General features: G+C 42.0%; 4 protein-coding genes across 8 annotated transcripts; all 4 read left to right on the forward strand.

The window, feature by feature from the left end:
• The first annotated feature begins 671 nt into the window (after nucleotides 1-671).
• sgo2 (shugoshin 2) lies at nucleotides 672-8,401 on the forward strand. 5 transcript variants are annotated; one of them, XM_014173591.2, is made up of 10 exons: nucleotides 672-748; nucleotides 2,527-2,660; nucleotides 2,816-2,991; nucleotides 3,265-3,342; nucleotides 3,875-3,976; nucleotides 4,211-4,284; nucleotides 4,393-4,559; nucleotides 4,678-7,020; nucleotides 7,107-7,218; nucleotides 7,380-8,401. In XM_014173591.2, the coding sequence occupies exons 2-10, from the start codon at nucleotides 2,534-2,536 to the stop codon at nucleotides 7,525-7,527; spliced, it is 3,327 nt and encodes a 1,108-aa protein (XP_014029066.1). In that variant the 5' UTR covers nucleotides 672-748; nucleotides 2,527-2,533; the 3' UTR covers nucleotides 7,528-8,401. The 5 variants fall into 5 exon arrangements, with proteins under 5 accessions (XP_014029066.1, XP_014029065.1, XP_014029067.1 ...); XM_014173590.2 differs by lacking the exon at nucleotides 672-748 and adding an exon at nucleotides 1,203-1,511; XM_014173592.2 differs by lacking the exon at nucleotides 672-748 and adding an exon at nucleotides 1,700-2,196 and having other exon boundaries at nucleotides 7,110-7,218.
• Nucleotides 8,402-8,490: 89 nt separating this feature from the next.
• LOC106586379 (uncharacterized protein C2orf80) lies at nucleotides 8,491-13,332 on the forward strand. Its single transcript, XM_014173594.2, has 8 exons — nucleotides 8,491-9,095; nucleotides 9,224-9,305; nucleotides 9,458-9,540; nucleotides 9,763-9,853; nucleotides 10,438-10,515; nucleotides 10,857-10,944; nucleotides 11,144-11,253; nucleotides 12,859-13,332. Exons 1-8 carry the CDS (start codon nucleotides 9,055-9,057, stop codon nucleotides 12,910-12,912), a joined length of 627 nt encoding a protein of 208 aa, XP_014029069.1. The 5' UTR covers nucleotides 8,491-9,054; the 3' UTR covers nucleotides 12,913-13,332.
• Nucleotides 13,333-14,220: 888 nt separating this feature from the next.
• On the forward strand, nucleotides 14,221-16,838 carry LOC106586380 (gamma-crystallin M2). Its single transcript, XM_014173596.2, has 3 exons — nucleotides 14,221-14,412; nucleotides 15,721-15,963; nucleotides 16,374-16,838. The coding sequence occupies exons 1-3, from the start codon at nucleotides 14,335-14,337 to the stop codon at nucleotides 16,647-16,649; spliced, it is 597 nt and encodes a 198-aa protein (XP_014029071.1). The 5' UTR covers nucleotides 14,221-14,334; the 3' UTR covers nucleotides 16,650-16,838.
• A 1,008-nt stretch (nucleotides 16,839-17,846) lies between these two features.
• crygm7 (crystallin, gamma M7) lies at nucleotides 17,847-19,297 on the forward strand. The gene is made up of 3 exons (XM_014173597.2): nucleotides 17,847-18,155; nucleotides 18,377-18,619; nucleotides 18,955-19,297. Exons 1-3 carry the CDS (start codon nucleotides 18,144-18,146, stop codon nucleotides 19,225-19,227), a joined length of 528 nt encoding a protein of 175 aa, XP_014029072.1. The 5' UTR covers nucleotides 17,847-18,143; the 3' UTR covers nucleotides 19,228-19,297.
• The last annotated feature ends 4,261 nt before the right edge of the window (nucleotides 19,298-23,558 follow it).

The following is a 23,558-nucleotide window of genomic DNA, read 5'->3' on the forward strand; positions in this document are numbered from 1 at the left end:
TGGGAAAATAAGTACTCAGAATTACCAATTATTATAGATAAATATTAAAGAAAAGGGTTAACACAACACTGGACTGACCCCCCCTAATTGTCAAACTAATATTAATGTACAACAATATAGAAGAGACATAAGAGGTTATGAAATATGGGTGTCTATCCACTGCACACTTCTTAGGTGTGTAATTAACATGACCAAGGAGCTATTGAAATGTAAAACTATGAAAAATGTACGTTAAACCGCGTGATTTTACAGTACACAAACAAGAGTGTGCAATATAGAAGGGTACATTCTGCACCAAGTTTAATGTCAGTAGGTCACATGACCAAGGAGCTATTGAAATTTTACATTTGGAAAAATTAATTTTAAAACATGTGAGATGAAAATCGACAAAAGATGTGCAATATAGAAGGGTAGTCAGTGGACATTCTGAACCTTGTTTGAGTCCAGTAGGTCATATGACCAATGAGCTATTGAAATTCAAAAATGTAAATAAATGTAAAATAGTGCGAGATGCAAATCGACAAAAAATAAATGTGTGCAATGTGTGTCTATGCCATCGGGTTAGCTAGAACCAGTTTTGAAAGTTTTAGGAGTAATGGTTAAATAGCTATTGAAATTGATTTGTCACTATGTTGACGGTCCCTAACTGCTGTTGGAAAACTACAGGCGAATATCCAACTTGAAACTGTCTTTACCTCGGTGTATTGGTCGTATTGGGCTCCACCGGTACATTCAGATCGACGTAGAGGTTGGTGTAAAAACTGCCTCTTCATCCAATTATTGTGACAGCCTCGTACTGAACATATGCTTGTCAGGTTGATCGATTTTAGGATTTTGTGCGGTTCTGTCAGTGTAAAACTATCAAGTTCTCAACGAAAGTACCACTCTTGCGTGCGCTAGCGTCACGCGAATGTTGAACACGCTTCAACCACTGACGTTCCAGAATAAGGCGAATAGCAAGTCTGTTTGGTTATCACGGAAACTACTGTAACTACTTCAGTGAATGTTGAACACATTTCTACCGGCAAATGAACACATTTCTAGTGGAAAACGTGTTAAATTATAGCCATTGTATAAAAGGGATACTCAACTTGGGGCTCCTTGCGTTCTCTGGAAAATGCATAGAGCCCCAAGTACGTCATTCATTATTTTCCGTAGAATTTACAGCCCTTGGACCAAGACTTGGTTGAGTATCCCTTACATAGGGTGTGTTCGTAAATTCACTCTGGCTATCTACTCCGATTTCAGACCACTCTTGTCTGAGTGTGCAAGAATAATTTAATAAATGATGAATTAACGAATGCGCAATACTCAGTTGAATATGACCGAAGTTGTTGGTAAACGTAGGCAAAAAAAAAACGTAATTCAAGTGTTGCAAGACGCACAGTTAGTCACCAACGCTCGATTCTTCTCTGCAAGTTTGTAGCAAACGACAGAGCAGCAGAAGAATTTAGATTGATTTGTCTGGCTAGTCTAAACCAATGACGTATATTAACACTGGATTGCAAACGGTATGTATTGGCCATTGCGAATCTTTGAAGCAGGAGTCCTCCATAAGAATTAATAGAATTCTACAGTATTTCAATCAAATGTTTCAAGGACAAAATGACATGTATTTTGTTGTTGTTGTAGTGGGGACAGTAACATTAGTACTCTCTAAAGAATAATACTTTAAGGAAAATGTTTTAATATTCTTTTTTCCTTTTTATTTTGATGTTTAGCTCACATAATATACTTTAAATGTGTGGATTAAAGTGTCTGTAATAGAATAATCGTGTAAAAACGAATGTAGACATGAATAATTGGATTTCTATAGCTTCCAAAACATTTATACTTGAGGAGATGGCTGCGCTGTGGCTTCAAAACAGCGCCCTCTTAGTCATCCAGGGTTTATAGACATGATTGGTTTGTTATCCAGGGTTTATAGACATGATTGGTCTAGACCCAGACAAGGCTAGAATTTAGAACGAGCGATCTCTGCTGTGATTAGCTCGTTGTAGTCCGAAGAGCACGCCTATTTTTTACTTCAAACAGCGGCGCCGGTTGGTTGCTAGAATGTTTATGTTTAAGCTGAGCCACCGGTAATCTAGCTAGCATGTAAATACAACTAGGTAACGTTTTCACCGGCTATATTAACGTTTCAATTACATAGCTATAGCAAATTCGTCCACTTTAAATAAGAAGACATAACGCCCGGTAAGTAACGTTAGCAAGTTAACGTAAACTAGCTATGCTAACTGTCTAACGTTAACTTCTTAATTTTGGATAGCAAGTTAGCTAGCTAACGTAAACTAGGTAAATTGTAGTTAACGATTATGATAACAGCTGAAATGTCAATAAGTATCATTGCTATAGCTAGCTAGATTACGTTAGTTCTGCCTGCAGGCTATAGCTATTTTTAGTAGCTAAACTGTGCAGTTGTGGATTTGCATATTCATTTTGATAGTTTGGAGGCGCATGCACATTCTTTACTGGTAGATTGATTGTCGACCAAAGGCTGATCAACTGTCCTTTTTATGCTTCCAGGATCAGGATGAACATGTCAGCTGAGGGAAGGACCCTCCTCTCAACTATGTTACCAGGGAAGAAACCTATGCCCTCGAAGGCTGCTAAACATAACTCACTAACAGTGGCATCGAAGATAAAGACCAAGATTCTCAGTAAGTAGCATACAGCTGCCATCACTAAATTGATGTAAGAGGTGGATTACCTTTTAATTTGTAATAGCCTATTGTTGGTTAATGACAGGTAACTTGGTAAGTCATACTGCATTATCATATGTTTATTTCTAATTTCTGTTTTATGTATTTTCTAGACACATCCTCGTTCTTCAAGGTCTCCCTGAAGACTAACAACAAGGCTCTGGCTCTGGCCTTGGTGGCTCAGAGGGAGAGAAGCAGACAGCTTGAAGTGGAAACTGTGCACCTACGGAAACAATTGGAGTCTCTGAATTTTGACCTGGCTATTCGCAGATTCAAGCACAACCAACTGGTGGGTTAGAGAGGGACTCTGAGTCCATCTCTTTGAATAAGACAGTGGGATCTAAATTTGGTTCCTTACCGGGTCACTTATTTAGTGGTGCTCTTCGTAACAATATTGATCTATTTTCTCACAGACTTCAGTGTTAGTTTGACATAAAAGCATGGTAGTTGTTGACGGGTAATAATGAGAAAAATGGTTTATTCAACTTCTATAGCGCAATTCATTACATAAAGAAATCTTGTGCTGTAAAGCAACAACTAAAAACAACATATCCTTTTACAGATTCTAATCTTGAAAGACCTTCAACGCAACACTTTGGATAACTTGGAAAGGGCTGTGGACCTCTTCTCTGATGAAAATGTAAGTCCTCTTCCAGTATGTCCTCTGATTCTATGGTATCCTATGTTACGGTTTACTATGCTAAACAGGGCTCTATGCATTGCAACCATTTTACTCGCATATGCACCTAAAAGTAGATGTGTGCAAACTGAAAAAGTCGAGTATGAGCACATGTGCAAGTTGTGATTTATAGCAAAATAAATTGCTACCGTAGCTATTTTCAAAACTATTTCTGCCATTTTGTTTCATAACTTGTAGCTAATCACACAGGACTCTACATAGTTATTTATCTCACCTTGTGCAACAGTGTCTGCTCATACAGTAATATCTACCTCAGTGGTCTGGGGAGCAGCAACAGTGCCTGGGACCCTGTGCGCACTGAGTGTAGTGCTGAAGGATTCATTTTTAGAAGTGCACAGGCATAAAGTTGGTTGAATTTACCCAAAAGTCTATTAAAGTGTGACTTTCTTCTTGTGTTTCTTTGCTATTTACATCGTTTTGTTCACATGCTAGCTTGTTTTTCAAAGTTTGTTTGAGCTTTCTCAACTGTTAGGGAAGGGAAGTTGGAGAATCTCATTTTGAATGGGAGTCCCACCATTACCACGGTAACGGCTCCCGCCCCTTAAAGGGGCAGCTGAAGGTTTTTGTCTCACAAGTGAGTCAAATATTTGAGGGTACATTGTACTTGATTGAGCATGGAATGCCCTAAAAACCTTTTATTCATTGACTTTTAGTTATTTCTTATGATAAAAAATAAATGTCTTATTATTCAAATACTTTCACCGTGCTCCTAATTTTTTGTTGTTGTACTTTTTACTTAGGAGCACGTGCTCCTTGTAAAAAAATGTCAGCGTAGAGCCCTGCTAAATTGTTTTTCTTTCTGACAAAGGATGACCCTGAAGTATCTGAAGACCATAATAAGCCACCCCCCGATAAAAAAGAGAAAAATGGTCAGATGGAGAGGTAATAATGAGACTCCTATTCTTGTTTGCTGTTACAGCAATACAGTTACTGTCTTATTGTCAATTATTTCTGTTCACACATTTCCCCCCATATTTATTTTCATTCTAGGGTAGCGGTTCCGATACCTCTTATCATAGCAGAGCAGTCCAGGGATTTGGTGTCCCCCTCAAAACAGACCAGCACGAGCCAAGAGGTTGTAGTAAATGACAGAAGAACCACGTCCACAAATCCTTTTGGGACCCAAAGTAGATCATCAGAGTCCACTGCCAGTAAAGGTAAGGGGGCTGGAGCATGGAGAATTCAGAACTACCCCACATTTTGGATGCATGACCTTTCAGCATTAGGTTGGTTATTGAAGGTTTTTAGTAACTCACATTTATTCTTAACTTACAGACAGCATTAATAAGATGGAGCAGCAGGTGGACAATACTTTGAAATCGACCAAAAAGAGAACATCCCGACAATCCAGTAGCCTAAAAGATGAGGTGGAAAAGTGGTCAAAGATTTATTCTGACACTGGACTTGACCCTATCCCAGCAGTCTTGCCTTCTGTTGTCTCCACAACGAATATTCTACAGCCCTCTGGTACTGATAAAGTTGTGCATCATCCAAACAGCTTAAAGATGGAGACCACATTGGCGCTTGCAATAAAGACCACTGTTGGGGAAGCAGAGAAGACCACCATCAATGACACAGAGATGGAGATAACTATTGGGGACAGCGCTGCTGAAATCGTTACAGTGGAGACCAAGCCCAAGAAAGCTGGTGGACCGAAGAAACTGAAGGTGCCAAAGACAAAAATCCCTTCTCTATTAGTGAAGGTTGGAAATAAGAACAGTGGGCCAACACGTGTTGTTGATAATCTAGAGGTGAAGAGCTCTGCCGTAAACGTGGAGCTGCCGACAGCGATACAAAAGGTGTTTTCCACAACATCACTACACACAGACAACCCTACAGCGGAGGGTGTGGATGTAGAACACAGAGAAGAGGACTTCATAGAGAACTCAGCCAGTGAGATAGAATCCCTTGTTGCCCGCAGAAAGACTTATGTCACCTCTCGCATCACCAAACACAAAAAACCTACCCGAGAATCCCATAAAACAACACAAGATTTTCCAAAACCGTCTGACCCAAGAAAAACTTTTGTAGTGCCTCTCCAATCCAAATCCCATCGAAGTGTCTCACCTGACCCGTTTGAAGATGACTTTTTTGATGACCCTGAAGCTCAGAAGTCTCTATCTAAACTAACCGGGGCAAACCCATTGGTCATAGATGACAAAGTCACTAAAACTAAAGGTCACAAGACTTTTATGATTTCTAATTTTGTGATTTCTAATGAGCCTACATCTAGAAAGGGCCAGAAGAAATCCAAAGAACGCAGGAAGACTAAAGCACAGCCTGTCATGGTGGACCATGAATTACACATTGAAGCAGAAAAGGATCGATTCCTTCTGCCTCAATCTCTCATTGAAGAGGAGTCTCATTCTCCTGAAGCGTGCACAGCCTATGTAGACATGGATGCCACCCTGCATGAATACAGGGAATCACACAGCTCTTCCAGTGCTTCCCGACCTCGGTCCACAACACGGAGCAGTAAGAGACCCACCAGAGTGAAAGGCAGAGGGACGTTTGTGGTCTCGGTGAACAGGGACAGCTCCTCGATGAACAGTACAATATTAGATGATGCTTGGGCCGAAAAGCTGGCGTGTACTCCTACTACACGGTATAACTCTGTTGCAGAAGAAGAGAAAGAAATTGTCAGGGAAGAATGCATAGAGGAGCATCTGACTGGACCTCTCCCAGATCACTGTCTAGCTGCTGGGCGCAAGGCTACAGACTCGGTGGTTGAAGAAACTCATGCCTCCTCTAAACGTCCATGGCTTGCTACCCAGGAATCTGCAAGGAATTCAGAGGGCCAAGAAAGCTTATGTGTTGAGGAAGAAATGCCCCCATGGGAGATCAGTGACCCCATTTCAGTTGCTGCAGAGCAAAAGCCCAAGAAAGCCAGGAGAGTGGAGACTGCAAAATCAAGGATGAAGACTGATTCACAGAAGGGTTACTGTCTTGCCCCTGTGAAGGAAAGGAAAAAAAAGACTAAAAGTAGCACCGCTAAAGGATTGGCGCCTGGGGGTGCAGGTTATATTTTGTCTAGTGAGACTCTGGATAGCCAGAGTAGTATAGGTGTACGCACTGCAGCACAAAATGCAGAAGTACAGCCTGTGGCGGATCCCAAAGTTTTTCAAGTCATCACACACTCTGCCACCGCTGAGGAGAGCTGTGAAACTCATGAACGTTTGTCTTCACTTGAGGTCCTGAGTCCAGACTTCAACGTCAGCAGCTTCAAGCCCCGGTCCAACCATGGCCCTAAACCGAGATGTAGAGCCACTTTTGTCATACCCAATAGTTTTACCGATTCCACCAGAAACAGGAGGAACCACATTGTTCCTGACTCCTTGTCCCAGGATGATGGTGACACAAACACCAGGACATCTAATGTATCATTATCAACTGTTGAGACCAACACAGAAATTCCTGACAGTGGTGAGGGAGTACGTCAGAGCCTGAGGGAGCTGCTCATGGACGAGAGGCCTCCATGGGAGTCCTCCGTGGATGTCAGCTGTTCAAATGAGACTGGATTTGACACTCCAGCCTCAAGCCCTAAAAGGGTTGCTTCTTCTGCTCACAAGGTTGCTGTATATAAAGAGCCGGCTGAGGTTATGGCTGAAAGATCTCCAGGTACGAAGGATTTTATTGTAGACTGTATTTTTATTTGTGTGAGATGTAGGTATTCTAATGGTTGTTTTATGTTTTGCCAACGTTAGCAGAAAGAGCCCTGAAGCCACTAACCAACACCAACTGGATGGATAATGAAGACACAGGACGGGCCAGGCGACGGGGAGCTGCTGTTAGCTACAAGTTGCCAGCCATCAACTGGTGAGGACTGCTCTGGAAATGAAACTAAAGCTTGCCTTTAGTAGTATGATATCAGTAGCTTGCACAGTGATCAGGTTGGTTTTTACTAGTGGTCAGGTTGGTTCTACCAGGCTATGATACCAGCCCTTGATTATTCAACTGTTGTTTCTTTCTTTTAACAGCAAAATGAGACGTGGAGATAAGTTCTCAGACACCAAGTACCTGAGTTCTCCCATTTTTAAAGCGAAGAAGAAGAAAAGACGACAACAGAAGAACACACATGAACCTGACAGTTTGGAGAACATTGACTTTATTGACTTTATTCTGTGACATCTAATTAATTGACTTTATTCTGTGACATCTAATTTCATTCTTATACGTATTTCCAATGCTTTTATTGCTTTTCCCTTTGTTTTAATATAAGTTTACAAATAAAATGTCAATACATTTTAAGTTGAAAATCTTTTTGTTAATTTAGCACCCACTTTATTAGTCATGAAGGAATAAATAATTGAATAAGCCTGTAAGAAATACCACATTTTTTGTTTTGTGACTGTAACAGATATGTGATAAAGCCATACATTATCTGGATGGTGCACTCAGCCACCTAAGGATGAGTTGAACACCCTTATGCAATAGCTAGTTGCCTCTAATAGTATATTTTAAAGTTGTTGCAATATGATTAGACGGAGCATGTTGCAAAACAACTTTAATTATACCCTTTGGGGCAACTAGCTATTCCGTAAGGGTGTTCAACTCATCCTTAGGTGGCTGACTGCACCATCTAGCTAATCTATGGCTGGATCACATCATGGTTAAGTGCCGACCAACGCACCTCCTTATGTTTCTAAAATAATCTGGACCTGTATTGTTTGAGTGATTGACTGGAGGCCCTGTGTGAATTATTCAGAGTAGGCTGTTCACTTAGGAGGCTGTGGTTGTCTTTCTGCTCCCCTCGGTCTCTACTGTACACAGCCTTTACACAGGCAGGTGTCCCCTGAAACGGCTACTGTTTGCAGTGTGTCTTTTGGTTGGTTTATTTACATGAAACACATTTGTGATTTTGTGCTACGCTGACATTTGGAGTAGTACTGCAGTTTTTGGGTGTAACCATTGCTGATAATTCTGCATTGTGTGGTAAGTACAGATTGCTTAACACCATGAATGTGTTTCTCTGTATTAAAAATATGACCAACCAATGTTATATGGATTGCCAATTTGATCATGTAACTCAGATTTGAATAAGCACCCATTCTACCAGGCACATGCTACATAAAATGTTATGTAAATCAACAGTGACATATTTAGGTCAACATCTCATTTTGGAGACTAGTTGTGGGAATAGGTTGTGAGGCCAAATCTTTGTTAGACAAAGTCTAGGCCTACTTCTAATCACCTTGCTTTTGCCTTCCTTTAACACTTCAGGCTGCACAATAATCTTCAGTGATTAAGGGTTTAGTGAAAACATATTTGTGTTCAGCTGGATGTGAGTTTAATGGCTCGTATCACATTTCCTGGACCCTGTGTAGGGCCAGAGAGGTGCCAGGTTCAAGACTACCCTGCAGTCTGCACTCTCTTACTGTAGTATATGAACCTCAGCACTGGATACGCAAAGAGACATGCAGTATCATAGTATAGTATATACCTGTTGATTTCTTTCCATCTCCATCCTTTATCTACAATGTAAATTCCCTTCCCTCTATTTCTTACCCTGGTACAAGATCTGTTTGTGCTGCCATGCCAACTCCTAGGGTCATTGTCAAGTACTTTGATGTTACATTTGCAAACCTAGTTTTGTGTAGGCTACAGGACCACCAAGGAGTTATCCCTCTGCATGAGTAGCGCTATCTCAGAGAAATGGAGACAAGGCGACTGAGAAGAGACATTGAAGCCCTTCTGTGAGTTGCTTTCTGTGGATGATAAAATGATAGATTTAGAGGAATGATGTGTGGAAAGAGGACATTTAGATGAAATGCCATTTCTTCTATTTCTTCAGGCGCTTGACAGAGTTTTGTGTTTTGAACAGGGGAGATTACATTGGTCAGAAACTGAGAGAGAATGGCTTTGACCCCAAGGGGAAAGGATCCACTAGCATGCTGGATGACCTGGTAGGAATCTCAACACAAATTGTTCTGGAGTGCACCATCCTCCATCAGGGGTTAATGTGGGATGTTATATACAGTTAAACGGTTGACTGTTTTTATGATTATTTCAACATTTATACAAACCCTGTACTTAACGTGTCTGTGCTTCCATCCAGGCACATTATGACTTGGCCATAAGTGTTGCCCTTTGGTGGCTAGAGAAAGAGGAGCGACATGATGTGATGGACAGAGACATCGTGTAAGTACATCGATGAAACATTGACTTCCAAACACAATACCACTTGATTGTGTCATGTCCCGAGTAACCTTATCTGAGACATGAAGACTTCTGCCAAATTCCTTGTCTAATGCGTTGGCTTTAGCTCTCAGCCAGGTTACTGTAAATCCCTTTATGACAACTGATGATATAAAAAAATATTTTTATAAATCAGATTGGATTGATTGACTTTGTTCCCTGTAGTGGAGTGGGCAGCCCAGGTTATAATGACCAGTACCCCAACCACCTGGAGAGAGAAGCCATGATCCTTTCCTCCTTCGCTGGGATGATCCTGGTGAGTAGTCTGGGTACTTAGGCATACAGTATGCCAGGGGTTGTGGGTCTAGCACGGCTCAGTCTGTAGTCTTACTGACCCTTAGTAACCCTTGTAATCTAGAAGCGTTTGGCAGAGTTGGGAGTCTACTGCCACGGCTCAGTCCAAAGTGTCAGTGATCCTTAAGCTAACCTCCCTTGTTACTATACAATGAATCACCAGTCATGCTCCTCTGTTGCTAAACTTTGACTTAAGATACGTTGTAAAGGTTTTGTATAATTTCCACCAGTAGTTTTGAAAGTAGTGCTCACGAGCCAAAACGGGTCTCTGAAAATTGTGCACAATTGTGTACTACGTCATCTATTTCGTATGATCCAGTATGTTACGCTTGCAATTCGTACAATATGTTACAAATTTGTTGAGTTTAAGTTCCCGTTTAATCTCCAAATCAGCTGCAACAGTATATTTCAAACTGGGCAGCAATGCCTAGTTCATGATCTTACCCTGTGTTGACCATGTGGTCCTTTTATGATTATTGTGATTTGTGTTACTAACTATATTTCCCCTCTACTCTAACCTCCGTTCTGTTGTCGTCTCTGCTCCAGAATAGCTTGCCTGTAAAAGACATTCTTGCCCTCTACACCACCAAACCGTCTGCCGCTTATCCCCACCAGCACTCCAAGGTAGACTGAGTTTAGAATACTGCACATTTCTCTATCCCCAGTGTTAGTATAGCCTAATCCTACAGCCTAGACTTGTCTGTATGGGAAGGCAGTATTATAGGATATCATATATAATATACACTGAGTGTACAAAACATTAAAAACACCTCAGTGTATAGTAAGTAAGTAGACCATCAGCCTCAGTGTAGTGTTATCTGGTCTATAATGATCATTTGCTGTGGTATAATGCAGTGCTGCTCTGTATACATATTCTGTAGGCCAATATGTACCACTGCATTATAAGACATGAATTAGGTCTTAAAACAAAAATCGAAAAATGTATCTGATGACTGTCTCTACAGAGCGCCATTGTTCATCCCTTCACCTTGTCCTATCACCCGTTTGCCATGCTGGGCTCATTCAAGGCCGTGGACCACTCCAGAAAGCACAGTATGTCAGTGTGTGTGTATGAGAGATGTGTGTGTTCATCCTACACTACCATTCGTTAAACGCATCAACTATGCCAGTCTCCCTCTACCATCACGTGACTTGCCTTTCCTCACTTGTGTTTACGGTAGTCTATAGAACAAGTTATGTAAGAACCCTGACCAGTATTGGCTTGACCTTCCCTCTGATTATTTTCCTTCAGCCCAGAATTTGAAGCGGTGGCTGTCTGTGCAGGGTAAACGACGTGCTGCCCCTGATGGACGGAGGGCCTTGGTGCAGTCCTCCTCATCCACATCTAACTCCTTCCTCTCTGTGAGTGGCAATCATAGACATACACTCCCCTATGTATTTGGACAGTGAAGCTACATTTTTTTATTTGGTTCTTCATACATATCTGTTTTACTGTTTAGAAATGATTTTACTTTGTATCTAGTCCCCACATTTGAAGGTGTCATAAGTATTTGGACAAATTAACTTATAGTGTATTTATTACATTCAGTCCCCCCAACATTTTGGGTCCCATATTCTGAGCAGGGTCGTTCCACGAAGAGTACCTTTTGTCTCCCTTTGATATTTTAAGTAGAAATTGTGCACCAATATTGAATTTTAAAAGCCTGTTATATTAAATGGACTGCCCTTTAATATAGACTACATGGAAAATCCAATAAATCATGCTAACCTCTCACCATTACCAATAACAGGGAAGTTTCTTCTTGGGGTATGATATTTATGCATCTGTAAATTTCTCACTCTTAATTATTCATGATTCATTCATGATTATTCGTAATCATGGTAGCATCCACGTTAATGTAGAAGTGTTCAGAAACATATTCTATTGTTATTTATGAACTGAGTGGTTTAAGCCCTAAATGCTCATTGGCTGACAGCCGTGGTATATTTAAGCAATAAGGCACGAGGGGGTGTGGTATATGGCTAATGCACCACGGCTAAGGGCTGTACTTAAGCATGACGCATCGCAGAGTGCCTGGACACAACCCTTAGTCGTGGTATATTGTCCATATTCCAAAAACCCCCGAGGTGCCTTATTGCTATTATAAACTGGTTACTAACGTAACTAGAGCAGTAAAAATACATGTTTTGTCATACCCATGGTATATGGTCTGATATACCACATCTGTCAGCCAATCAGCATTCAGGGCTCTAACCACCCAGTTTATAATAGACCGAATACCACGGGTATGACAAAACCTTTATTTTTACTCCTCTAATTACGTTGGTAACCAGTTTATAATAGCAATAAGGCACCTCGGGGGTTTGTTGCGTCGTGCTTAAGAACAGCCCTTAGCCGTGGTATATTGGCCATATACCACACCCCCTCGTGCCTTATTGCTTAATTATAATAAAAGTGACTCCAAAATGACACAATACATAATTTACCATTCATTTCTATTGAGCACAACAAAATCCGAAACACAACCAAAACAAACTGCGAATGCATCCAACAAGTTTGTACTGTCGTCACAAGCTTGATGTAGTCATTGCATGCTAGGAATATGGGACCAAACACTAAACTTTTGACTAAATGTAATACACTATAAGTGAATTTGTCCAAATACTTATGACACCTTCAAATGTGAGGACTAGATACATAAAGTGCTTTCATTTCTAAACGGTAAAACAGTATGAAACTACTGTCGCCTCATATGAAACATTTGATCTCAAATCCAAAATGCTGGAGTATAGAGCCAAATTAAAAGTTTTAGCTACACTTTCCAAATAAATATGTAGGGGAGTGTAGACTTTACATTTAAAGCAGTTGTGAATTGATCATTATTTCAACAAACATCCCAACCTTGTTATAAAGTTGAAAAATACTGCTGGAATGGACTCTACTGCTTTCTTGTGTTTTTAACGAGAACTCCTCGTTACTGTCCATGTTTTCTGTCCCCTACACAGGACAGTGGTGAGTCCTTGAAGGAACAAACAGAGCATTATGAAGTATCACAATAATCTCTACAGGATTAAGGAAAGTCCTCTCCTCTTCTGTGTTACTACACCATTATTATATTGTTATTACATGGTTATTACAGGGTTATTCCTGTGTTATTATACTGGGTGAAATGTGTGATGTCCCTGTTATGAGCCTGCTACTACTGGACCTTCACATTCAAGGAACCCTGGCCAATAGTAAGTATCAATCCTCCAGTGTGTTATCATATCACTAGGGGTTTCGTCTATATTTGGTTGTAGCTCAGACCATGTCCATCTATAAGCAATACAAATGTTTGGCTGCATCATAGACATTACTGTACACACTTTACTGTACAATAAACCATTCACTGTCTGTAACAAAGTTGCCTAGTTAAATAAAGGTTAAATAAAAAATTTAAAAAGACATATGTATATCAGTTATGTGACAATCAGGCATGTAGTTTTTAAGTGCTAATTATGGGGGGAATTCCGACCCGAGTTAAGCGCTCCTAAATGGAACGTAATTCCTTTTTTATGCATTTTTTTTTCTCTATTCATATTCTGTCCTTGAGAATAGCATGCCAATTACCCGCTATTCGTTTGGGGTGGAGATCAAAGAAAGGACGTTGTGTCAACAGATACACTGTATTCTGACTTAATTCCCTCATAATTCCAATTCCTTTACACGTGAGCAACCTGTCGGTTCTAAGTGGAACAACATCTACTTTTTCCGATAGAAATAACATAATTATCCATGCACGGTAATTTACACTTTGATAAGAGCTATTGATAAAAGCTATGTAAATTAGTAAGCCGTTTGGATAAGAAGATTGTAAATAACAATTGTTTTAGATCTACTATATTTTACTTTGTGATCGCTGGAGACAAATGTGAAACCAGTCACATGGCCTTATAATTTGCAGGGATGACATTTGGAGACCCAATGAAAGGACAGTATAGCGCCAAACCTACCGTGTTGACTTATGATTTGTAGAATGTTTTAATTACAGGTTAGGATTGAGCCGGTGTGTGGAAATGAAGTTAGGGTTGAGCCGGAGGGTTAGGTTGAGAACCCCTCTCCCCAAATAGGGCTCCCCCACTTTAACCCCTGACTACATGAACCCATATCTCACCCTCTCTGTCACCAGATCGTTAGACAGACACTTGGTTGCTTTGCCTTTGTGATGGCTTCGAACATTCTGTGTGGTAAACATTAATCCTGTTTTGGCGGATCAGTGGATAAATGTGTACAGTCTGATTGAACATAGGAAAAAAAAGTGAGGGTCAGATCTGGTCAGTAATGTGCCCGCTAGGACTTTTAGCACTGATGAATCAGGACTTTTAACTCTACTGTATGCCCAGGATCAAGACTTTTGGCAGCGCAGCCAGGCCACCAAATCCCTGGTCATTAAAATAACAAATAAAGTGGGATCAGCCTATCCGTCGATTGAGGTTGATATAATGGTCCCTGGGCCTGGTGAGCCAGACCATCACTCCTGTAGAGGACGGGCTCCAGGGAGATTTACCAGGATGAGTAAGGTAAGACCTTGGGAGGAGGGGACACTTTCACTATCTGTCTCTATATTGCATTGTAAGATAGTGGGCCGAACCAGTGTAGACTTCCTCCCAGCCCTCTGCTAACCCATTGCAACTTAACCCACAGCCTAAACATGCATCATAGCAGAACTACATTAGGGCAAAGTAAGGCGTCATGCCCATAGGGGGCACAGGGGCACGTGCACCCTCAGATTTGTCCTGCTAAAAACAATTAGGCCTGCACTCCATTTGTTTGTTAGTTTTTTCTCTGTAATAGGCTACTACTAGCCACATAGCAATTGTAAGAAGTTGGCTTTAGCTTGCCCAGATAGGTTCCCAAACTCCCAACCTCATAACTAGCTACCCCTGAAATCATTTCAGGCTATCAATCAAGTTAGAGTAGCTAGGTTTTTTAACTATCTTAGCTGGTATGCCTGCTGGCAAGATTGGTATACTTTAGAAAAGCAACCAATAACTAAATGTACTGAATAATACTCACATTACTTTCAATCTTTTACCCAGATTTGAGCAGAGAAGAATATTTAGTATATATATATATATATTTTTTTTTTTACATATAATGAATCATTAAATCAAAATTCTCAGGATTTACGGCATGGCGCCCCTGGGACTAACTGTCTCTGAACAGGACAGTAAGGCCACACATTTATTGTCATTACCTAGACTTTGATTACATGAGGAAACATTGGCATTGTGTTGAAATTGGTGATGTTGATTAGACAGAGGAAATGACACAAATCATATGCATGCATTTAACAACATATGACAGTTGAGTCCTTTGTGGGGTTCAGGACCATGAAGTATATAATCCCTGGATTGCTGATTCTATATATTGGCCAATGAGAGGGTTTGAAGCTACCTGTTGGCCATATTGGCACTCCCCAGGAGAGCAGTCCTCCATAGGAATTAATGGAATTCCACAGTATTTCAATTAAATGTTTCAAGGACAAAATGACATGTATTTAAGTATTTTTTGTTGTAGTGTGGACAGTAACATTAGTAATCTAAAAAAATTATACTTGTATTTTTATGTTTAGCTCACATAATATAATTTCAAACTATGCATTAAGGTGCCTGTAATGGAATAAATGTGGCAAAAACAAATGTAGACAATAAATGCATTCTATAGATTCCATAGATTTTTACAATGGTGGGGGAGTGCCAAAATGGAGGCACTGTGGCTTCAACACAGCACCCCCTATCAGTGATCTAGTGAATATAAAACAATTGGCTCAGGTGTATACTACAGTCTTAAGTTGTGTGCTCTCCTGCCTCCCATTTCAACTACAGATAACTTTCTACGAGGACAGCAACTTCCAGGGGCGCTCTTATGAGTGCGATGCAGACTGCGCTGACATGCACCCCCATTTCAGCCGCTGTAACTCCATCAAGGTAGATAGCGGCTGCTGGGTGCTGTATGAGCGTCCCAACTACACAGGCTATCAGTACGTGCTGACCAGAGGGGAGTACCCAGAGTACCAGCACTGGATGGGATACAATGACAGCATCCGCTCCTGCCGTACCTTCTCCTATGTGAGCAACCTAAGTGTCTTTGAGGTGTTGCCATGTTACCTGGATACCCTGCCAGGCTGCTACTCCATTCAGTAATATTTCAGACATCAATCAAACGATGACAAAGTTTTGAATGTAGAATATTTTACCTAGGGAGTGAATGGGTTTACCTTCTGTGGTTATGATGTGTGGTTATGAATGTTCAAATCCGTTCTGAGGGCAGGTTGATAATGCAACACATTTGGGTTTCTTCTTTACAAAAAAAAACAGCAAATTCCTAGGTTCTGTGATGAGAACCTGATTGAGTGGGTGAATCTCCTTGGTAGGACATGACGGTTATTATATTGAATGACATGGAGCAACACAATATCACAATACAGCAAGAACCTAGAATGTCCTGAACACCCTGATTCCTATCTCCCTTCCTGCAGACTAGCGGAGGCCCATACCGCATGCGCATCTATGAACGCCCCAACTTCCAGGGCCAGACGATGGAGTTCGCCGAGGACTGTGAGTCTGTCCAGGAACGCTTCCGCAGCCGTGACGTCTACTCCTGTAACGTTCTGGAGGGCTACTGGACCCTCTACGAACACCCCAACTACCGCGGCCGCCAGTACTTCATGAGGCCTGGAGAGTACAGGAAGTTTAGTGACTGGGGCGCCACATGCGCCACCACTGGCTCCTTCCGTAGGATCACCGAGTTTTAGATAAGAACACCTCTGCCTCCCTAAACGCAGCTCGTCTCTAGTTGGCACTGGCTTGTCAATAGAAGAGTATGCCCATTCTAACACACAGGACTGTGTCAAAATATTTTATGAATTTGAAATAGATTTTTGGTCATTATTAAGTTACAAAGGTAACTCTGAATGAGTCTGAATAAATTAATCTATTGTGAATGTTTCTTGTGATGTTTTTATGAATAGGCTAGCTAAACAGTTTGGGTGAAGTTGAAACCAATTCACTGCCACACATACTGTAAATGCAGTTTGGTGATAGGCCAGTAGTAAGGGAACCAGTTTGATATGGACCCAGTTCATATGCAAATCGTGTACTTACAGTGTTTGGGGAGTGCCAAGATGGAGGCACTGTGGCTTCAACACAGCACCCCTATTAGTGATCTAGTGTATATTTAAATAATTGGTTCAGGACTATACTACAGCCTTAAGTTGTGTGCTCTCTCTCAGATCAAAGTAAGAGGAAAACAATTGATTTGCTAATGGCATATACAAAATATGCAAATCTGACATATACAATAGATTACAGCCCATTCTAATATCAAGTCTGCATACTCCTCTGAAGACAGTGACACAGCACTCTTCCGCACAGCTTTAGAGAGAAGGGTGGATGGACGGATGGCGGACGGGGTCTGGGTGCTATTGGCTGCCTCTCTCCTATAGATGTGTTCACCCAGGGTTCTATGCCATAGATAGTGCCACACAGGGCAACACAGGATTACACTGTTAAAAACATACCACGTTGGCAATGCTCCCAATCGGAAAAACGGGCCACACACAAAAGCATGGAATTTCATGTTTGAGTTTTTATTGTTTTGAAAGGATCCTACTATGTATCTGTAACACATCATAGAAACACGTATTTGGTATCTTCCTGTAAAGAGAACTGTATACTCATCATATACATGAAATGGCTATCAGATGTATCAAACAGCGTACCACCCAACTAAACATGCACAATCACAGATCAAATTGTTTTATAAGATCGTTATGAAGTACTTTGACTATACCAACAAAGTATAGCTATAATATATATCAACACTTAGTCCATCAACCTCAAGTGATTGAAATGCATACATTTGTGATGATTTGAGTGCACAATATCAAATTAAATATGACGGCAAATTACTTCAATTTATTAAATTGCTTGCCAACATGGGTCTGGTTTAGCAATTGTGGTACTTTCTCTGACTAGCATCAGATCATTGATCTTTCCAGTGCCTGCCTGTCAATGATGTGTGTGGCTTTTTCTGGACACTAGGATGTGAACACAGCCATCACCATGGTTGGACAAGAGTAGCAAAACTCCTGTATGTTGTGTTTGTGCTGACATGCTGGCATGACTGATTTGAATAACAACACATGCAGTGTTACCTTTCCCCCTAGGGGAATGTATATAAAGATAAGCCACCTCATTGGCCACCAGCACAGCAAGCAGAACGAGCAGTTCACCAACCAGACGCAAATATGATGGGAAAGGTTTGTATTTTAGGCCATTTACATTTACAGAATCTAAATATACAAGCACACATAGAAACACATTGTATATTTAATCATACAACCACATATATGTTGTTATTTAGACTAATTTCATCATACAGTATATCTGTAGGCTGCCTATATTACATCTTTACTTTGTTGTTTTTCCATAGATTTTCTTATTAATGCTACTTCAAATATGATCCCTGTTCTTCCATCAGATTATCTTCTACGAGGACAAGAACTTCGGTGGCCGTCACCATGAGTGCATGAGTGACTGCGCTGATCTTCACTCCATGTTCAGCCGCTGCCAATCCATCAGGGTGGTGAGCGGTATGTTCATGATCTACGAGCGCCCCAACTTCATGGGACACCAGCACTTCCTGAGGAAGGGAGATTACTCCGACTACATGCGCATGATGGGAATGAGCGAGTGTGTAAAGTCCTGCCGCATGATCCCAATGGTAAGGGAACTGTCCCATACCATTATTTCTCAAACACATATGATCTACTTACTGTATCACTGTGTATTTGAGAGTACTTACACATAATCTTGGTTTTGATCATAGTATATCACCAAGCCAACTATGGGGGGTGTATCATGTTATCCTTAGTAGTTAATCATTAAACAATTACCTAATCAATCTTCAGTTCCTTAAATCAGTTAGATTGCTAGCCTTTCTGTGAGCATCTAAATAGTTGTTTTTGTATTGACGTGTTAATTAACAATAAAGAAAAGTTTATGTAGAACACAGATGATCATGGAATATAACCCTGTTTTCTTTTCTGTCCCCTCCAGCACCGTGGTAACTTCAGGATGAGGCTGTACGACCGCTCTGACATGGGAGGCCAGACGATGGAGCTGGATGATGACTGCCCCAACTGTATGGACCGTTTCCGTATGTCCGACTTCAACTCCTGCAACGTGATGGACGGCCACTGGCTGATATACGACCAGGCCAACTATAGAGGACGCCACTACTACCTGAGGCCCGGCCAGTACCGTAGATACAACGACTGGGGAGGCATGAGCTCCAAGATTGGCTCAATCAGGCGCATTATGGACCTCTAAAGAAGGAAGGGTCCTTGTAAAATGTCTACTTTATGCCTTGTTTCACACACTGAATAAAATGGTGTCAGTGCTCAAGTGTTTTCAGTTTTGTTCTTGCTCTCTGAGCATTGCAGGCCTGCTCTCCAGTGTGGATGTTATCAGCAGGGGTGGCACCACGATACCCGACATCCTCGCTCTGCTTAGAGGGATCAATAAAGCTATTGCAGTATTGGCATTGATCAGACAGGAGTCAAAGCGTGATCTCTATTATACTGTACTGGATCATTCATGCTCTACACTCATTACTGTTTAGTGTTAACCAAACAAACAAGTTTCAAAGCTCAAAGCGGTCTAAAGGCCAGTGATTTATGAGAAAAAGGCCATTCAACTGAAAAGTTTATTCTCCTTAATGGAATTAATATACTATACTCGATATTGTGCATTTATGGCTGCTGCGCAGAGTTACACATCCACAGACAAATGCATTCATAAAGCCCTTTCTAAAGTAAAAGGTACTATGTGGCTGTCTCTACTGGGCCTCATAGACGTCAGGACCTCCCTGCTTCCACTGGAGGCCAAGGCTACAGATATGTGAAGCCTACAGAGCTAAATAGTTGAAGGGCCAGAACTATGTTGTCTATGCATAAACTATGATAGTTAGTCAATTTTGTATGCCCATATGTCTGATTACATACTACCTAGTAGCGAGTTGTGTTGTCATGCTATTGGAGAACATGTTATGTTGGAGAATAGTACATATAAGAACAATTTCTTACAAATAACTGAATCAAACAAAGAAATCAGAGGTATGTATAGATAGTAAAGATAGGGTGAAGGATTTGATTGGAAGCATACTATCCTATATAAATGAAACAATAATTCAAATACTTTTCAAATAACATACAAATGTCACTTACATCAAGTTTATATTTTGACACATGCATTTGTAAACATACATCACTTGTATTTAAATTTCACCATCAATCTTTAGTCTTCATATTTAACAAAATCAAATCAAATCAAATGTATTTATATAGCCCTTCTTACATCAGCTGATATCTCAAAGTGCTGTACAGAAACCCAGCCTAAAACCCCAAACAGCAAGCAATGCAGGTGTAGAAGCAATGTATAAATATGAAATTTAAGAAAATACAACATTAAATCATATATTTTAAGTGCCAAGCTACATAGACAGACAATTTGGGATTTTTGTAACTGCATTTAAAATAGGATCTCCCACTGTAGTCCTATTTCTATACTGAGGGCGGCAAAATAATACCAAGTACAGATAATAATATACATACAAATACATTTTTTTTATTACCTATACTGAAAAAACCTATACTGTCATATACTGTATACTGGAAAAAAATCTATACTGTCATATACTATATACTGAAAAAAATCTATACTGTCATATACTATATAGTGAAAAAAAATCTATACTGTCAAATAGTATATCCTGAAAAAACCTATACTGTCATATACTATATCCTGAAAAGATCTATACTGTCATGTACTATATACTGAAAAAAAACATGTGTGATAGATTCCACCCATCCCAAATGGTTCAGTTAAACCCATTCATGAAAGTATAGTTATGGAGACATTGGAAAGCACATCACATTTCAATTGGAAGAAAAGCAGAAACATAAAAAAAGGTGAAAAAGACAAAACAAATCTTTCCTTGTGTGAATCCCACTTATTGTATTATTGTCTTGTTATATCATGGTAAGATGTATGGGATATTCACTATAGGATTAACATTTTACATTTACATTTTAGTCATTTAGCAGACGCTCTTATCCAGAGCGACTTACAAATTGGTGCATTCACCTTATAATATCCAGTGGAACAACCACTTTACAATAGTGCATCTAAATCTTTTAAGGGGGGGGGTTAGAAGGATTACTTTATCCTATCCCAGGTATTCCTTGAAGAGGTGGGGTTTCAGGTGTCTCCGGAAGGTGGTGATTGACTCCGCTGTCCTGGCGTCGTGAGGGAGCTTGTTCCACCATTGGGGTGCCAGAGCAGCGAACAGTTTTGACTGGGCTGAGCGGGAACTGTGCTTCCTCAGAGGTAGGGAGGCGAGCAGGCCAGAGGTGGATGAACGGAGTGCCCTCGTTTGGGTGTAGGGCCTGATCAGAACCTGAAGGTACGGAGGTGCCGTTCCCCTCACAGCTCCGTAGGCAAGCACCATGGTCTTGTAGCGGATGCGAGCTTCGACTGGAAGCCAGTGGAGAGAGCGGAGGAGCGGGGTGACGTGAGAGAACTTGGGAAGGTTGAACACCAGACGGGCTGCGGCGTTCTGGATGAGTTGTAGGGGTTTAATGGCACAGGCAGGGAGCCCAGCCAACAGCGAGTTGCAATAATCCAGACGGGAGATGACAAGTGCCTGGATTAGGACCTGCGCCGCTTCCTGTGTGAGGCAGGGTCGTACTCTGCGAATGTTGTAGAGCATGAACCTACAGGATCGGGTCACCGCCTTGATGTTGGTGGAGAACGACAGGGTGTTGTCCAGGGTCACGCCAAGGCTCTTAGCACTCTGGGAGGAGGACACAATGGAGTTGTCAACCGTGATGGCGAGATCATGGAACGGGCAGTCCTTCCCCGGGAGGAAGAGCAGCTCCGTCTTGCCGAGGTTCAGCTTGAGGTGGTGATCCGTCATCCACACTGATATGTCTGCCAGACATGCAGAGATGCGATTCGCCACCTGGTTGTCAGAAGGGGGAAAGGAGAAGATTAATTGTGTGTCATCTGCATAGCAATGATATGAGAGACCATGTGAGGATATGACAGAGCCAAGTGACTTGGTGTATAGCGAGAATAGGAGTGGGCCAAGAACAGAGCCCTGGGGGACACCAGTGGTGAGAGCACGTGGTGCGGAGACAGATTCTCGCCACGCCACCTGGTAGGAGCGACCTGTCAGGTAGGACGCAATCCAAGCGTACGCGGTGCCGGAGATGCCCAGCTCGGAGAGGGTGGAGAGGAGGATCTGATGGTTCACGGTATCAAAGGCAGCAGATAGGTCTAGAAGGATGAGAGCAGAGGAGAGAGAGTTAGCTTTAGCAGTGCGGAGAGCCTCCGTGACACAGAGAAGAGCAGTCTCAGTTGAATGCCCAGTCTTGAAACCTGACTGATTAGGATCAAGAAGGTCATTCTGAGAGAGATAGCAAGAGAGCTGGCCAAGGACGGCGCGTTCAAGAGTTTTGGAGAGAAAGGAAAGAAGGGATACTGGTCTGTAGTTGTTGACATCGGAGGGATCGAGTGTAGGTTTTTTTCAGAAGGGGTGCAACTCTCGCTCTCTTGAAGACGGAAGGGACGTAGCCAGCGGTCAAGGATGAGTTGATGAGCGAGGTGAGGTAGGGGAGAAGGTCTCCGGAAATGGTCTGGAGAAGATAGGAGGGGATAGGGTCAAGTGGGCAGGTTGTTGGGCGGCCGGCCGTCACAAGACGCGAGATTTCATCTGGAGAGAGAGGGGAGAAAGAGGTCAAAGCACAGGGTAGGGCAGTGTGAGCAGGACCAGCAGTGTCGTTTGACTTAGCAAACGAGGATCGGATGTCGTCAACCTTCTTTCCAAAATGGTTGACGAAGTCATCCGCAGAGAGGGAGGAGGGGGGGGGAGGGGGAGGAGGATTCAGGAGGGAGGAGAAGGTAGCAAAGAGCTTCCTAGTGTTAGAGGCAGATGCTTGGAGTTTAGAGTGGTAGAAAGTGGCTTTAGCAGCAGAGACAGAAGAGGAAAATGTAGAGAGGAGGGAGTGAAAGGATGCCAGGTCCGCAGGGAGGCGAGTTTTCCTCCATTTCCGCTCGGCTGCCCGGAGCCCTGTTCTGTGAGCTCGCAGTGAGTCGTCGAGCCACGGAGCAGGAGGGGAGGACCGAGCCGGCGTGGAGGATAGGGGACAGAGGAAATCAAAGGATGCAGAGAGGGAGGAGAGGAGGGTTGAGGAGGCAGAATCAGGAGTTAGGTTGGAGAAGGTTTGAGCAGAGGGAAGAGATGATAGGATGGAAGAGGAGAGAGTAGCGGGAGAGAGAGAGAGAGAGCGAAGGTTGGGACGGCGCAATACCATCCGAGTAGGGGGAGAGTGAGAAGTGTTGGATGAGAGCGAGAGGGAAAAGGATACAAGGTAGTGGTCGGAGACTTGGAGTGGAGTTGCAATGAGATTAGTGGAAGAACAGCATCTAGTAAAGATGAGGTCAAGCGTATTGCCTGCCTTGTGAGTAGGGGGGGAAGGTGAGAGGGTGAGGTCGAAAGAGGAGAGGAGTGGAAAGAAGGAGGCAGAGAGGAATGAGTCGAAGGTAGACGTGGGGAGGTTAAAGTCACCCAGAACTGTGAGAGGTGAGCCATCCTCAGG

The sequence above is a fragment of the Salmo salar genome, chromosome ssa25 (assembly GCF_905237065.1).
Source record: "Salmo salar chromosome ssa25, Ssal_v3.1, whole genome shotgun sequence".
NCBI lineage: Eukaryota > Metazoa > Chordata > Actinopteri > Salmoniformes > Salmonidae > Salmo > Salmo salar.